Raw genomic sequence first — 15,727 nt, 5'->3', positions numbered from 1 at the left:
CACTCAGTTGGAACTGTCGAGGGATTGGGAACGACCTCACAGTTCGACGCCTTACGGAGATGTGTCAGAAGCATCGCCCAGGACTTGTGTTCCTTTCTGAGACGAAGAACAGAAGGCTGCTGTTGCAAAACATTCAAGCCGACTTTGGTTTTGATCATTTGTTTACTGTTGAGCCACTTGGACTCAGCGGAGGTTTAGCTTTATTTTTTATGGATGAATTTCAAGTTAATGTTTTATTTTCAAATAACCGTATGATTGACATTGAGGCAGTCATTGATGGAATAAAAGTCTATATGACATTTGTTTATGGAGACCCTGTATTAGATAGACGAGATCAAGTTTGGGAACGTCTTACGCGTTTCTCAACAACAAGAAATGGACCTTGGTTCATGATAGGAGATTTTAATGAAATCACATGTCATAATGAGAAAGCAGGAGGGAGACAACGTCTTGATAGTTCATTCCTCCCCTTTAAGCAGATGCTTAATGACTGTGGGATGCTAGAGTTTCCTTTCACGGGGGATATGCTCTCTTGGGTAGGGAAAAGAGCAGGAGGAAAAACTGTTCGATGTCGCTTAGACAGAGCAGTTGGAAATGCGGATTGGCATGAAAAGTTTCCTCACTCTGCTGTGAAGTATATGAGGTTATGGAGATCAGACCATCGTCCGATTCTTGCAGAAATACTCATAAAGCCGACGAGAAGATCAAAAAAATTCAGATTCGACAGAAGATGGCTAGACAATGAAGAACTAAGGCAAGTCATTCTAGAGGGATGGAAATCTCCTGATCTTCCCCCCAATGCGAGTATAATGGAACATATCTCCAGCTGCCGAAAAGCCTTGAGTGAGTGGAGGAAGCAACACAATATTAATTCGGCAAAGCTAGTGGAGGAGCTCAAGGAGAAAGTTGAGGGTTTATACGCAGATGATAATGCGACGACTGAAGAAATTGCAGCAGCGTTGAAAGAACTCTCTGATGCTCTTAAAGCAGAAGAAATGTTCTGGAAACAGAAGAGTATAGTGTTTTGGCTGAGAGAGGGAGATAAAAATACAAAATTTTTCCATGCCCTAACGAAGCAAAGGAGAGCAAGGAACAAAATCACGCAGCTACTGGATGCAAATGGTAACATAGTTGAGGACGAGGAAGGTCTGGTAGCCATTGCTACTAGCTATTTTCGGCAAATCTTTGAGTCTTCTATTCCAGAGGACATTGAAGAGGCGCTATCTGAAGTCCCTACGACGATTACGGGGTCAATGAATGCCAGTCTTACAGCTCCTGTTTCTGAATGGGAAATCAAACTAACTCTTTTTGCCATGCATCCAGATAAGGCGCCGGGACCAGATGGGATGACTGCACTTTTTTACCAAAAGTTTTGGGATATAGTCAAGGAGGACTTAACTCTTATGGTTAATAAATTCCTTTTCGATAGGACTGTGACCAATGGTCTGAATGATACAAATATATGTCTTATACCAAAGACAACTAAGCCCAATGACATGGCTCAATTCAGACCCATAAGCTTGTGCAATGTCAGCTACAAGATCGTCTCTAAGGTCTTATGCCAGAGACTAAAGAAAGTCTTGCCAGGTTTGATATCAGAAACCCAGTCAGCCTTTGTTGCGGGAAGACAAATTTCAGATAATATCATGATTGCTCAAGAAATGTTTCATGCTTTGCGAACTAAACCGAGTGGACGTAATAAGAGGATGGCCATCAAGACAGACATGAGTAAAGCATATGATAGGATGGAATGGTCGTTTATTGAAGCTGTGATGCGAAAGATGGGTTTCTCCGAAACATGGATCACCTGGATAATGAGGTGCATTACATCGGTAAAATATAAAGTTCTTATGAATAGGCAGCCAAGAGGGAATATTGTTCCAGGTAGAGGTCTGCGTCAAGGAGATCCTTTGTCTCCTTTCATTTTTATTTTGTGCACGGAAGCGCTCGTTAGCCTTCTTAATCATGCAGAGCACCAAGGGAAGATAACGGGGATACGTGTCACACGCGCATGTCCTTCGGTATCCCACCTTCTCTTTGCTGATGATAGCCTTTTCTTCTGTAAGGCGGAGCCCCGTGAATGTGAAGAAGTAATGAAAGTAGTCAGGACATATGGTAAAGCATCTGGCCAATGTATTAACTTTGACAAATCTTCCTTACTCTTTGGTAAGAGGATTAATGCAACTACTCGGCAAGAGATTAAAGAGGTACTTGGCATACATAATGATGGTGGGATGGGAAAGTACTTGGGAATTCCAGAGGATATTAGTGGCTCTAAATACAAACTCTTTGCATTCCTAAAGGATAACCTGATGCATAGAGTAAATGGATGGACAGGTAGATGGCTCTCAAAAGGGGGGAAGGAGGTAATGATCAAATCCATTTTGCTCGCTCTTCCGACATACGTTATGTCGACGTTTCTGCTCCCATTGGAGATTTGTGAAAACCTCGCTAGTGCCATTGCACAATTTTGGTGGAGTTCGAATCCACCGAAAAGAGGAATACACTGGGCGAAATGGAAAAAGGTTTGTCTACCAAAAGAAGAGGGCGGAATTGGCTTCCGTTTAATCCATGAGTTTAATCTAGCACTATTGGCAAAGCAATTATGGAGATTGGTTCAGTACCCTGATTCACTGGTTGCCCGAGTCTTGAGGGGCAGATATTATAGGATGACCTCGCCATTGGGAGAAATATCTGCAAGTAGTCCATCATATGTGTGGACAAGCATTTACGCCGCAAGGAAGCTTTTACTTCTGGGGATCAGACAGAAGATTCATTCTGGTTATGAAGTCAAGGTGTGGGAGGACCCGTGGATTCCAATGATACCTGCTAGACCAGCTACACCTGTAGCACCTGTGATGCACCCGAATATGAGAGTGAGTGATCTCATTAACCAAGATTTGAATGAATGGGACGTAGGGTTACTGGAGGCTTATGTCCACTCCGATGATATATCTCTCATACGTAGTATGGCCATAAGCTCTACTCATCGCCGTGATACCTTCTGCTGGAACTACACGAAGAATGGCCAATATACAGTTAAATCTGGATATTGGGTTGCTCAAAACCTGTTGAAGCCAGAAGAGGAAAAAGAAATATTGGAACCAAGTATCATAACACTTCAGGCCTTTGCTTGGAGGTTAAAAGCACCAAGGAAGATGTGCCATCTTATATGGCAACTGATAACGGGTCAGGTGGCAGTAACGAGGAACCTAGTAAGGCGGAATATGAGGTGCGATAATTATTGCCCAAGGTGTGGAGAATTAGAAAAATCTGTAACACATGCAATATTTGAATGCCCTCCAGCACTCCAAGTATGGTCCCTATCAGCAACTCCTACAAGCCAAGGTATATTTCCAGTGGCAAGCGTCTATACGAACATGGACTATCTATTCTGGAGGAAGAATGAAATCTTAGAACCAGACCAAGACAGGGATCCTTATCCCTGGATAATATGGTATATTTGGAAGGCTCGTAATGATAAACTTTTCAGGGGAATAGACAGAGATCCATTGGAACTAGTTCGATACGCAGAAAGTGAATGTCAAGCCTGGTTTAATGCAAACGACATAATACCACCAGTAGTTCAGGTCAGCAATAATGAGGAAAGCCAAGCCTTAAGCTTGGGTAATATTTGCCTATTAGATGGATCTTGGACAGCTTCTGATCGCTTTAGTGGATGTGGATGGGTCTGGATAGATAGCGGGGAGAACACACAACTTATGGGAACACGGAATTTCACTTGATGTGAATCAGCATTGCATTCGGAGGTAGAAGCACTGCGATGGGCGATGGAGAATATGCTACAACACCCGCCATGCCAGGGCTTTGGAACAGATTGCAAGGAGCTGATAGCAATGATAAAGGAACCCCAAGAGTGGCCAAGTTTCGCGACAGAATTGGAGAAGATAGAGACGCTGCAGATTTGCTTCCCGGACTTCAAAATCACCCATGTGCCACGAGTGTGCAACCAGTTTTCTGATTTTTTGGCTAAAACTGCTAAGACCTTTCGTAGAGAGTTACTTTTCATTGGTTGTTCTATTCCGGTCTGGTTACCCAGACCACCTCAAGCTTGAGTAATAGAATAGCCGTTCGACGTCAAAAAAAAAAAAAAAAAACATGTAATTTATGATAGCAATTTATTAAATGATATTTTTAGATGAGATACCTATATCTTTTATTTTCGTGGTATACCGTCAATGATTTGTGAAGCGCAAGAACCGTTAAACTCTTTGCTATAATTTCGACCTTAGACCATCAAATTCTCAATAGTTATAGGATCCACGACTCTAAACATAGAACATTAAAAACACTATAAAAACAAACAAGTAGTTCCATTTCGATTCAGGTCATTCAATTCATTCCTTACAAACAAAAATATATAATTTTCTTATTAAAAAAAAAAAAGAGAAAAGAATAATGGCAAGAGTTCATCTATTGTTATGCTTCACCCTTCTATTTGCATCTGTAACCCTTTTTGACGCGGCTTCAGCTTTTCTGAAGCTAAAGCCATCTTTGCCTCAGATTGAAGAGCCGAAGACGGTGGGTGATGTGGAAGGCTACACTGTTCAAGTAGTGATGGTATTTGTGGGGGACCTCGAGAAAGAATGTCCTAAAACAAGCAAATTCAAAATGTTCTTCGACAAACTCAGAGGATTTGCCAAGTATGTTTGCCCACTAAAAATATCTGGCAAAAAGGATGATGATGACATGAAGGCCAAAGAAGCAGGCATCCTCAAAACCATTGCCTCTTTTGCTATTGGAAGGGTATGTGAAGGAGGTTATATATTATCAGTGCCGTTCTGACATTTTGAAATTTTTCATACGCTCAAATAAAGTTTTATGTTTTTTTTTCATAATATATTACATAATAATTACATGCGCTAACCGATCGGTTCCTTTGTTTATACTCCTGACTGGGCCGTATGCTAATTAATAAACTATTTGTATTTAATTCATCGAATGCATACGTATTATAGATAAAGAGGGAAATTCAAGAGGAGAAACAGGAAGCTATCGAAACCTTTAAGTTTATGAAATCCTTGGCTGGTAGAATTTTGGGTGGCCGCAAGAAAGAAGAGAAAGCAACCACGACACTAACACCTGAACAGCTGAAAGAAATCAAAGATGGGATCTTGAAGTGGCAGACTGTGATTGTTAAGATCACAAACACTATGGTAGTTAGCACAACAAACACTGAAGGCTCTGCTGGTTCAAATCCCGGAGCTGGAACTCCCTCTACGGATACAAACAATGAATCTCAAGGTACTCCCTCTGCGGACAAAAACAATAAATCTCAAGGTACTCCCTCTACGGATACAAACAATGAATCTCAAGGTACCACTGGAGGCTCTTCGAGTCCTAACTCCGGAAGCGCTACTGGAAGTCCATCAAACAAGCCGTCAACTGGTTCAAATCCTGGAGCTGGAACTCCCTCTACGGATACAAACAATCAATCTCAAGGTACCAAGAACACTGCTTCAAGTGGAAGTACAACTACTAGCCAGACCACGGAGGTGACAGTGACAGAAGTCGAGACTCAGACTTCCGAACAAGTTATGACATTCCTAATGAACCTAGAGAAGAAGTGTCCACCGAAGGAGGAATACAAGCAATTTTTCGAGAAGCTAAAGAGTACCATGGCAGGTTCCGCAAAGGTTGCTTCTCCTAAGAAAAAAGGAGGCTTGTTCTCTATGATCAAAGGTGCTGTTGGGAAAATAGGTGATGCCATGCAATTTATTCGTTCAAGAATTGGAAACAAATCAGCAGAAGTAAGTTACAAAATGCATATTTCATTTAGAATATTAATAACCAAACGTCAATATACATATTTTTTTTCTTTCTTGGTAATATCGACAGGTAAAGAAGTCAATGGAAACTTACCAAACAGAAGTGATAAAGAATATGGAAGAGCTAAATGCAATCTACGCTAAAATTGTAAGCCAAAATCAAAGCAAGAAAGGAGGAGCAATGACATGCACACCAGAACAACAAGCAGAGATTAAGACGACAATCACCAAGTGGGAACAAGTCACAACCCAGTTCGTTGAGGTTGCTATTAAGAGTGAAACTTCGACAACTACTTCTACTTCTACTTCTACATCAGACTCCAGGGGAACAGCGCAGGCAAATTGAACTGAAGCTAAGGTGTAACTTCACCAAGTTGGCAAACTAGTAACCAATAGCTAATAATTTAGAGATTTTTATTTTTGATTGCAAATAAAACAAATATCGGTGTAGGCTAGCAATATATCTATTGACCGACCTATGCAAAATAATAACTATGTATAAGTACATATAGATTGTAAGCATTCTATATGCTAACATCCAAAAGTGATGATTAATGAAAGAAATTTTTGTGGTAATTTTCTCTATTTTCTAAGTGGAACTAGGATAAGATCCGCGCCTTGCGCGGGATTAAGTTATTATTTTTATTATATTTTGGAGAATGAAACAATAGTTTGGCTTCATTTGGATTACGGGTGTTCAATGCGGATATCGGATTGGTTTCGGTTCGGTTCGATTTTTTTCGGTATTTGGTTAGTAAAATATAATTACTATTCTAAATCCATATTTACTTTGACTTTAGTCTTTCACATACTATTGAAAGATTTCAACTGGACGACTAAATTGATCAGCCAATCTTGTTGCTTTAAATCATTAGTGTTTATATATATATATATATATATATATATATATATATATATATATATATATATATATATATATATATATATATATATATATATATATATATATATATTATTTAGTTTGAATATTTATTAAATAAAAATTCATATGTGTTATATTTTATGATCATTTGTAACTTATTATAACAAAAAAATAATCTATTGATCACAAAATTTTCAGAGTGGGAATATTCAAATTTCTATAATATAAAATTCAAAAAAAAAAGAACTAAGATACCAAAATATAACATATAAGAAAAAATATAAATGTTTTTATTATATATTTAATGTGATTTTTTAATATCTTTCAATAATATAAAATTAAAAAAAAAAGAACTAAGATACCAAAATTGTTATCAAATATTTATTATTCATAATAATTAATTTTCATATATACGTTAATCATATTAGGTAATTTCGTAGCTTCTAATTAAGGAAAGTGCAAAAAAAATTTTGGTAGATTATTTATCAATTCGATAGTTAGTTTAATAAAAAATATAATGTAAGTCAAGATGGACCAACCTATTTTTCTAAGAATAGTATATTTTATATAGTCATTTATTAAATGAGAATTTATAATCATACAGTTCTATGATCATTCATATCATTTTATAACTGAATATTTAAATCATCGATAACAAAATTTTCAATGTGAAATCTTTAATAAGTTTATAATTTATAAATGTTTTTGAAAATTCATTGAAAGTTTTAATATTAAAATATTTATGTAATCTTATGGTATATAGTATAATCTATATATATATATATATATATATATATGTTTTATTATTAAATGATATTTTTTACTCATATGGTTTTAAAATAATGTGTATCTTCTTATAATATTAAATAAAAGTTCATATTAATACAATTTTATGATCATTTGTATTAAATAAAAGTTCATGTTATTTAATAAACGTCTATACAATTTTATGATCATTTATTATGACAAAAAAAATAATCTATTGATCACAAAATTTTCAGAGTGGGGATCTTCAAATTTCTAATAATTTATAGACGTTTTGAAAAATTCAAAATATAACATATAAAAAAAATTATAAATGTTTTTATTATATATTTAATGTGATTTTTAAATATATTTTAATAATATAAAATTAAAAAAAGAACTAAGATACAAAAATTGTTATCAAATATTTATTATTCATTATAATTAATTTTCACATATACGTTAATCATATTAGGTAATTTCGTAGTTTTTATTTAAGGAAAGTGCAAAACATTTTTTGGTACGTTATTTATCAATTCGATAGTTAGTTTAATAAAAAGTGTAATATAAGTTAAGATGAACCAACCTATTTTTCTAGGAATAGTATATTTTGTATAGTTATTTATTAAATAAAAATTTATAATCATACGGTTCTATGATCGTTCATATCATTTTATAACAAAATATTTAAATCATCAATAACAAAATTTTCAATCTGAAATCTTTAATAAGTTTATAATTTATAAATGTTCTTGAAAATTCATTGAAAGTTTTAATATTAAAATATTTATGTAATCTTATGGTATATAGTATTTAATATATATATATATATATATTTATTTTATTATTAAATGATATTTTTTACTCATATGGTTTTAAAATCATGTGTATCTTCTTATAATAAAAATGTTAAACCATTGATCATTAATTTTTAACATAATAATTTTAATAGTTTTAGTCATTTATTGTCGTTTTTAAAAATTCAAAATATAACATATACGAAAAAATCTAAATTTTATTTTTATAGCTAATTTGATTGTTTAATTTATTTTAATAATATAAAATTAAACAAAAAAATGATGGAGGAGATATACATTGTTATCAAATCTTTATTATTAAAATCATTAATTGTCATATATATATTAGTCATTTATGGTAATTCCGTAGGTTTTATTTAAGGAAAGAAAATATCATATCATATCATTATATCATATAGTTTGACCAACTTATGTATCTAACAACATATAAAAATCGAATGTGGACCTACTTATTTTTCAATTGAATGTAATTGACTACCTAATTGAGTGCCACCTATGCATTAGGGCCTCTTTTAATTAATACAAAATTGAGGTTACATCTTTTCAAATGTTCCTCAATTAATATATAAGGGATTATCCATAATCTAATATATTAAAACAGAAGTCATGACTTCTTTTCATGTGTGATTTTTTTTAGTTTGGACCGTTCCTAGAAAATATCATATTTTACATAAGTTCATTATTATATCTTTTAATATCTTTATCTTTTTATTTGAAATACAAATGAATATATTTAAAATATTCTAACAAAATCTTCTTAAAATCTTCTTAGAATCTGTTTAAATTTACTTTTGAAAATTAGTTAGTTTTAATTTAAATTATCATAAAATATAATTAGAAATTAAAATTGAATATAGTTTTGGTTTATAAACGAAAATTTAAATAAAATGAAATTAATTAATTTCAAAAATACATTTACTAATAATTTTTAAAGATTTTGTTAGAAATAAATATTTATTTCTATTTTAATTTTTTCAAATTTGTTTTCTAATAAAATAAAAATCATGATTTTTTGATGAATGATATTTTTATTTGGACCATCATTTAAATTTTCTATTAAATGTATATCACTAATGCATATATATATAATATTTTTAACTACTTTAATCATAATATCTTTTATATCTTTTAATTTTTAAAAAAAAAATTAAAATTCCAACAAATCTCTTGAAAAAGATTATAATAAGATTTTAATTGTCATAAATTGAATATAAATATTTTCAACTAATTTTGTAATTAGTAATGAAATGTTACTAACAGAATAAAAACGTTATATTGAACAAAATATGATAAAATTATTTTAAATTGATAAGTTAACATAATTTATTTTCATAAATATAAAATATTTATTTTAAAAATATAATATGTTGGTTGAACGGGTTAAAATTAGTAAACTATATGATACATGTATAAAAATTTATCTTATCTTAAACTTTTTAATATACAGTAATTTATTATATAAAATTAATAACATTAAAAAATTACTAAAAAAATCTAGCAATTTGAATTACGGATCATGATTATAATAAATTAAATACAAAATTGTTTTCATAAATGTTGTTTCATGTATTAAAAAAATTAGTTTAGTAATCAAACGCAAATTCAATAGGACAAATATATAATAAACAACATATATATATGATGATTTTAATTTACAGCATAAAAACTATAAAATTATTATATTTGGCATAATTATACAAATATTTAAATATGTGAGTAACATTAAAAATATATAGTAATTATGTAAAACAAATATCTATATATATAAATGTGTAAATATATTCCCGCACGGTTGTGCGGGTGGAAATCTAGTATATATTTACTTTTGGTTACAAAACTAAAAAAAAAAAGCGTTCTGCTTTTTCATTAGGAAATCTACGTTTCCAAAAGACATTGATTGCCAAAAATGCTCAAACCACAATACCACGCGACTGAAGCATCTACTCCATGACTAATATACATAGCCACATCTGCATAATTATAATAAGTTAATTATTATGGTTACAAACTAGTTTTTTTTTTGCTTAAATGGTTTAAAACTAGTTAGAATGCTTTAGATTCATCATTACTACACATGGTTTATTATGGGAGTCAATGCGTAGTTAAAAGCCCGGACAAAACTTCAAAAATTCAAATGGTGTTAGTTTTACTTAAACTCGTCGCAATAGTACAATTTAATGCATGAAATACTCATTAATTAATTAATTAATTAATAAAAGTCTTTGGTGAGGAGAGTTGATGCAAAACTTCAAACCAACGATATCATAACCAGGATAGAAGTCAAACTTCACGTGGCCAAGCTGGTTATGGCTACGTCAGGAGGATGAACGAGAAAAATCTTCGGACAACGAAGCTTCAGCCACATGCTTCGTTAGATAGATAATACGGACAAAATCCCATTCCATTCGTCACTAATAGTGGAGGAATAATTTGTTAATAAAATGTCTTCCATGATTTCGCCAAATCCGCTTATATCTATTTGTCTGTATGTCTATCTATATACATCACTATGATTTACTGATTATAGGACATTAACGACCGTGAACTTTAATCCAGTGTTAATGCGAGTTTGCGTTTTAACTGTTACAAAAGTTGTCGTTATTTATTTATGCGCATAGATAGGGCTGGGCAAATAAACCGAACCCGAAAACCCGAACTGAATCCGATCTGATAAAAATGAATTCGAACCGATCCGAACCCGACGTAAATACCGAATGGATCTTGTTTTGTGGTATTTCGGGTTATGGGTATTATCCGAACCGAACCCGAATCTAAATGGATATCCGATAAAACCCGAAACCTTCAAAACCTCGAAAAGATCTTGTACCAAACATGATCTTAATTCCTAATATATATCCAAAATACACTATGAAATATTGAACATCTAAAATACTTATCTCTTACATGAAGGTTGTTGGTTCTATTGCATGAAGGTTGGTGGTACTATTACATGAAGATTGATGGTTGAAGATGGCTGTTGAATCTTGAAGTATTTAGATTTAGATTTTGTTTTCGTTAAACAATGTTTCTCATTTCATGAGAACTTGATTTTCATTTTATGCTTTTATTTATTTGGTTTTCTTTTTATCAGTAAATATGTTTACTTTTCGTTTGATTTTGAATGATCACGGTTGATGTTCCTTATTTTTGAATCGATTTTACTTAAGTTTTGGTTACAAAATAGGTACAAATCAGGTCTTTTAAAACTGAAGAACCGATTTTACTCATGTTTTGGTTATAAAATAGGTAAAAATCAAGTACTTTTAAACCAAAAAACCGATTGGGACCCGAACCCGAAAGTATATTGGGTTGTACCGGTTCTTTGAAGATTTACTAACCCCGACCCGAACCCGATAGAACCCGAACCGATCCCGAACCGAACTTTCATATAATCCGAATGGGGCTAATTTTGATAAACCCGAAAAACCGAAACCCGATTGGATAAAACCGAAACCCGTTTGGGACCCCGAATGCCCAGGCCTACGCATAGATGTGTGATTTTTTATTAAATACTTTTAAAGTTTGATAAAAACACATTCAGCTAATAAACGTAAATGATTAATACTCCTAACATTACAAACAATTAAGAAAAGCAAATATTCGTTGTAAAATTAAAATTACGATTTTCATAATAACCTTGCTCGCCCAGCCAAAGATTAATGGGAAAGATTGGATTCTTTCGAGTAGAGATTAGGACATCACTAATCAAACCCCACACATTTACTAGACATTTTAATTACAAAACAAAGGTGCTTGCTAAGTTCGAGAATCAACACAATGAGTGTGTTTGAAGACACAAAGGACCCCACATGAATTAGTATTTTACTATTTTTATCTCCAAATCTCGAGATTTTCAAATGTCATAATCTCTTTCCTTTTATTTCACTATGGATAAAAAAATAATTTTCTAAATATAAAGCAACCAATACGGAAATAATCAGTGAACTCTATTTTCTATTTTTCCTAAATTTAATAATTTTTTCTATTCTTTCTTACAATGAAAATGTAATTATGGTCCCCCATAATATTCTCGTATAAAAGCTAACAAGAGAGAGTTGGTAACTTCTCTGCTTAGCTGTTCTTGTCTAGCTGGGTTTCTGGCTTCTTCTTTTCTTTTCTTTTTGTTTTTGTTTGGGGAAAACGTCTTTAATTTGGTGTTGCAGATAAGTTTATTTAAGATTCTAAGTGGGTTTTGGTCAAAAGGATCTCTTTTATTACACATCGGGTCTGATTCTTTTGGGGGTTTAGGTTTTTAATTGCTGAGAGCTTACTGAATGAATGTGGAGAAAAGATGAAGCTTAAGTGTTTGTTGAAATGTCTATGAGTAGTGAAATTGATCTGTTTTGAGTAACTATCGATCTGGGATGGATCCAAAGTCTCTTTCTTTCTGAGAAATTCGCAGTTTTGGTTTGGTTGCTGCTGTACTTAGGGTTTTGAGTTTGGTGGAGGCTTAGCTATCGTAGTTTCTTTGTCGAGGAAGGGGGGAAGTATGGCTTGCATGAAGCTGGGATCCAAATCTGATGCTTTCCAGAGACAAGGCCAAGCTTGGTATTTTTATCTCTCTCTCTTTTTTTTTTTGCTTCTTCTTGATTTTCAACTTGTAATGGCTGCTCAGCCTTTGACTGAATTTGAGACCTTTGGTCTCTGCATTACTCAGTCAAAGCTTACTCCTTTGTCTGACTTTCTCTTCTTCATTATTTGTTTGCTAATTGCAGGTTTTGCACAACTGGACTTCCGAGTGATATTGTCGTTGAAGTTGGAGAGATGTCTTTCCATCTCCACAAGGTAAATTTGATTAGCTTAAACAATAAGACAACACTCTCTCTTCTTGTAATAGTAATTTTTGATTATCTTAAACAAAAAGACAACACTCCCCTTCTTGTAATAGTGTTAAGTTGCCTTTATGTGTAATGAATATATTCTTCTAGAATGTTATGCCCTTCTTTGGCACTGGGGAAATCTGTTCTGCTATTTATCAAACATGTGTTTAGTTTGTACTTTACTTTGTTGCACGCTGTAGTTGAAACTTTTGTTCACCAATGCAATTGTACTAGCTTATATGCTGAACTCTCTTCTTATGGTTCCTACCAAAAGTCATTCGGGTTCTGTAGTTTTGGCAGTCCCTTTGTTTGTAAGGATGAGGATTCTGACGCTTAGTGTAGAAACCAGTCTCTACTAAGCCTCTTCTTCTTCGAGAAAGAATGTTGTATATTTTTTCTTATAACTTCTTGATTCTATGCTATGTGCAGTTTCCTTTGCTCTCTAGAAGTGGAGTCATGGAAAGAAGAATCGCAGAAGCATCCAAAGAAGAGGATGATAACTGTCTCATCAAGATATCTGATCTTCCCGGCGGAGACAAAACGTTTGAGCTGGTCGCCAAGTTCTGCTACGGCGTGAAGCTAGAACTCACTGCTTCCAACGTTGTATACCTCAGATGCGCCGCTGAGCATCTCGAGATGACGGAAGAGTATGGAGAAGGAAACCTAATCTCTCAAACCGAAACGTTTTTCAACCAAGTTGTCCTCAAAAGCTGGAAAGATTCAGTAAAAGCGCTTCAGAGCTGCGACGAGGTCCTCGAGTACGCTGATGAGTTAAACATTACCAAGAAATGTATAGAGTCACTAGCCATGAGAGCATCCACAGACCCGAACTTGTTCGGATGGCCAGTTGTGGAGCATGGTGGTGGGCCTATGCAGAGTCCAGGTGGCAGCGTTTTATGGAACGGGATAAGCACAGGGGCGAGACCTAGACAAACTAGCTCAGACTGGTGGTACGAGGATGCGTCCATGCTTAGCTTTCCTCTTTTCAAGAGACTCATCACAGTCATGGACTCCAGAGGCATAAGGGAAGACATCATCGCCGGTTCCTTAACCCACTACACAAGAAAACACTTGCCAGGGCTAAAAAGGCGACGCTGTGGCCCACCTGAATCCAGCGGTCGTTTCAGCACGCCTCTGAGCTCGGGGAGCGTACTCTCCGAAGAAGAGCAGAAGCGCTTGCTCGAAGAGACCGAGGAGCTTCTCCGCATGCAGAAAGGTTTGGTTCCGACCAAGTTTTTCGCCGACATGCTTAGAATCGCCAAGATTTTGAAAGCCAGTCCAAGCTGCGTAGCGAATCTGGAGAAGAGGATAGGTATGCAGCTTGACCAGGCGGCGTTGGAAGATCTTGTGATGCCTAGCTTTTCTCATACGATGGAGACTCTATACGACGTTGACTCTGTGCAGAGGATCTTGGACCATTTTCTTAGTACGGATCAGATAATGCCTGCTGACGTTGGCTCTCCTTGCTCTTCGGTGGATGATGGGAATGTAATCGGATCACCACGGTTAATAACACCAATGACAGCGGTTGCAAAGCTGATCGATGGGTATCTCGCTGAAGTTGCACCTGATGTCAATCTCAAGCTTCCTAAGTTCCAAGCCTTAGCTGCTTCTGTTCCTGAATACGCCAGACTCTTGGATGATGGACTCTATCGTGCCATAGACATTTACCTAAAGGTAAAGGACCCATTAATCTCGGTGTTTCTCTAACGCCAGACATATTAAGTTTTTTTTTTCTTTCTTTTGATGATTTGCAGCATCATCCGTGGTTAGCGGAAACAGAAAGAGAGAATCTTTGCAGGTTGTTAGATTGCCAGAAGCTCTCTTTAGAAGCTTGCACACACGCGGCACAGAACGAGAGGTTACCTCTAAGAGTAATCGTCCAGGTCCTCTTCTTTGAGCAGCTTCAGCTCAGGACCTCTGTAGCTGGATGCTTCCTCGTTTCAGACAACCTTGATGGCGGATCAAGACAGTTAAGAAGCGGCGGATTTGCAGGAGGATCAACCGAAGGAGGAGGAGGAGGAGGAGGAGGATGGGCAACTGCAGTAAGAGAGAATCAAGTGTTGAAAGTTGGAATGGACAGTATGAGAATGAGGGTTTGTGAGTTAGAGAAAGAATGTTCCAATATGAGACAGGAGATTGAGAAGCTTGGTAAGACGACAAAAGGGGGTGGTGGTGGTGGTGGTTCGGGAAGCGGTAGCAAAACGTGGTTTGGTATAAAGCTGAAGTCACATCAAATGTGCAGTGCTCAAGAAGGATCTGTGTCAAAGTCTAATAACGAGAATGTGAAGATGGAGAAGCTTAAGGATGTGAAAGAACGTCGTGGGAAGCATAAAAAAGCTTCGAGCATTAGTTCCGAGAGGTGAAAGTGGTAAAATTTCCACGGTTGAAACGGCAAGCTTTACCGTCTTTGAGATTGATTAGCTTTTACGAGCTTCCACTGTTGTAATGTGTGCATTGTAGTCAAGTGGTGCTTGCTCTCATGCTTTTTTTAACTGTCTATGTATCTTTGACGACCAACTATTTTCTTGCATTGTTCTTTTCTTTTATTGGGAACTTAAAGAAATCAGAAAACAAAAATCAATGAGGAGAAAGATAAAGAATAGGAAGATTCAATGGTTAAGTATTGGTTTGTCTAATTTCAAAATTTCCAATGAAATAGTTAGTTTTGTA

General features: G+C 34.8%; 3 protein-coding genes across 3 annotated transcripts; all 3 read left to right on the top strand.

Moving 5' to 3' along the window:
• Positions 1–251: 251 nt before the first annotated feature.
• LOC117127792 lies at positions 252–3,982 on the top strand. The gene is made up of 4 exons (XM_033278461.1): positions 252–1,832; positions 2,172–3,590; positions 3,646–3,689; positions 3,757–3,982. Exons 1-4 carry the CDS (start codon positions 252–254, stop codon positions 3,980–3,982), a joined length of 3,270 nt encoding a protein of 1,089 aa, XP_033134352.1.
• Positions 3,983–4,345: 363 nt separating this feature from the next.
• LOC103840398 (cell wall protein DAN4) lies at positions 4,346–6,366 on the top strand. Its single transcript, XM_009116900.3, has 3 exons — positions 4,346–4,767; positions 4,980–5,771; positions 5,860–6,366. The coding sequence occupies exons 1-3, from the start codon at positions 4,420–4,422 to the stop codon at positions 6,133–6,135; spliced, it is 1,416 nt and encodes a 471-aa protein (XP_009115148.1). The 5' UTR covers positions 4,346–4,419; the 3' UTR covers positions 6,136–6,366.
• Positions 6,367–12,263: 5,897 nt separating this feature from the next.
• On the top strand, positions 12,264–15,610 carry LOC103840396 (BTB/POZ domain-containing protein At1g30440). Its single transcript, XM_009116899.3, has 4 exons — positions 12,264–12,782; positions 12,950–13,019; positions 13,484–14,731; positions 14,812–15,610. Exons 1-4 carry the CDS (start codon positions 12,724–12,726, stop codon positions 15,418–15,420), a joined length of 1,986 nt encoding a protein of 661 aa, XP_009115147.1. The 5' UTR covers positions 12,264–12,723; the 3' UTR covers positions 15,421–15,610.
• The last annotated feature ends 117 nt before the right edge of the window (positions 15,611–15,727 follow it).

This window comes from Brassica rapa, chromosome A09 (genome assembly GCF_000309985.2).
Source record: "Brassica rapa cultivar Chiifu-401-42 chromosome A09, CAAS_Brap_v3.01, whole genome shotgun sequence".
NCBI lineage: Eukaryota > Viridiplantae > Streptophyta > Magnoliopsida > Brassicales > Brassicaceae > Brassica > Brassica rapa.
The sequence above is the reverse complement of the archived record's forward strand: the minus strand, read 5'-3'. Positions and strand labels throughout refer to the sequence as shown.

Coding starts and splice junctions, on each gene's coding strand:
- LOC117127792 (XM_033278461.1), top strand. CDS start 252: ATGATTGACATTGAGGCAGTCATTGATGGAATAAAAGTCTATATGACA. Junction 1,833..2,171: donor TAATGAGGTGCATTACATCG/GTAAAATATAAA, acceptor CTCTTTGGTAAG/AGGATTAATGCAACTACTCG. Junction 3,690..3,756: donor GCTTTAGTGGATGTGGATGG/GTCTGGATAGAT, acceptor GATGTGAATCAG/CATTGCATTCGGAGGTAGAA.
- LOC103840398 (XM_009116900.3), top strand. CDS start 4,420: ATGGCAAGAGTTCATCTATTGTTATGCTTCACCCTTCTATTTGCATCT. Junction 4,768..4,979: donor CCTCTTTTGCTATTGGAAGG/GTATGTGAAGGA, acceptor TACGTATTATAG/ATAAAGAGGGAAATTCAAGA. Junction 5,772..5,859: donor TTGGAAACAAATCAGCAGAA/GTAAGTTACAAA, acceptor TAATATCGACAG/GTAAAGAAGTCAATGGAAAC.
- LOC103840396 (XM_009116899.3), top strand. CDS start 12,724: ATGGCTTGCATGAAGCTGGGATCCAAATCTGATGCTTTCCAGAGACAA. Junction 12,783..12,949: donor CAGAGACAAGGCCAAGCTTG/GTATTTTTATCT, acceptor TGCTAATTGCAG/GTTTTGCACAACTGGACTTC. Junction 13,020..13,483: donor TGTCTTTCCATCTCCACAAG/GTAAATTTGATT, acceptor TGCTATGTGCAG/TTTCCTTTGCTCTCTAGAAG.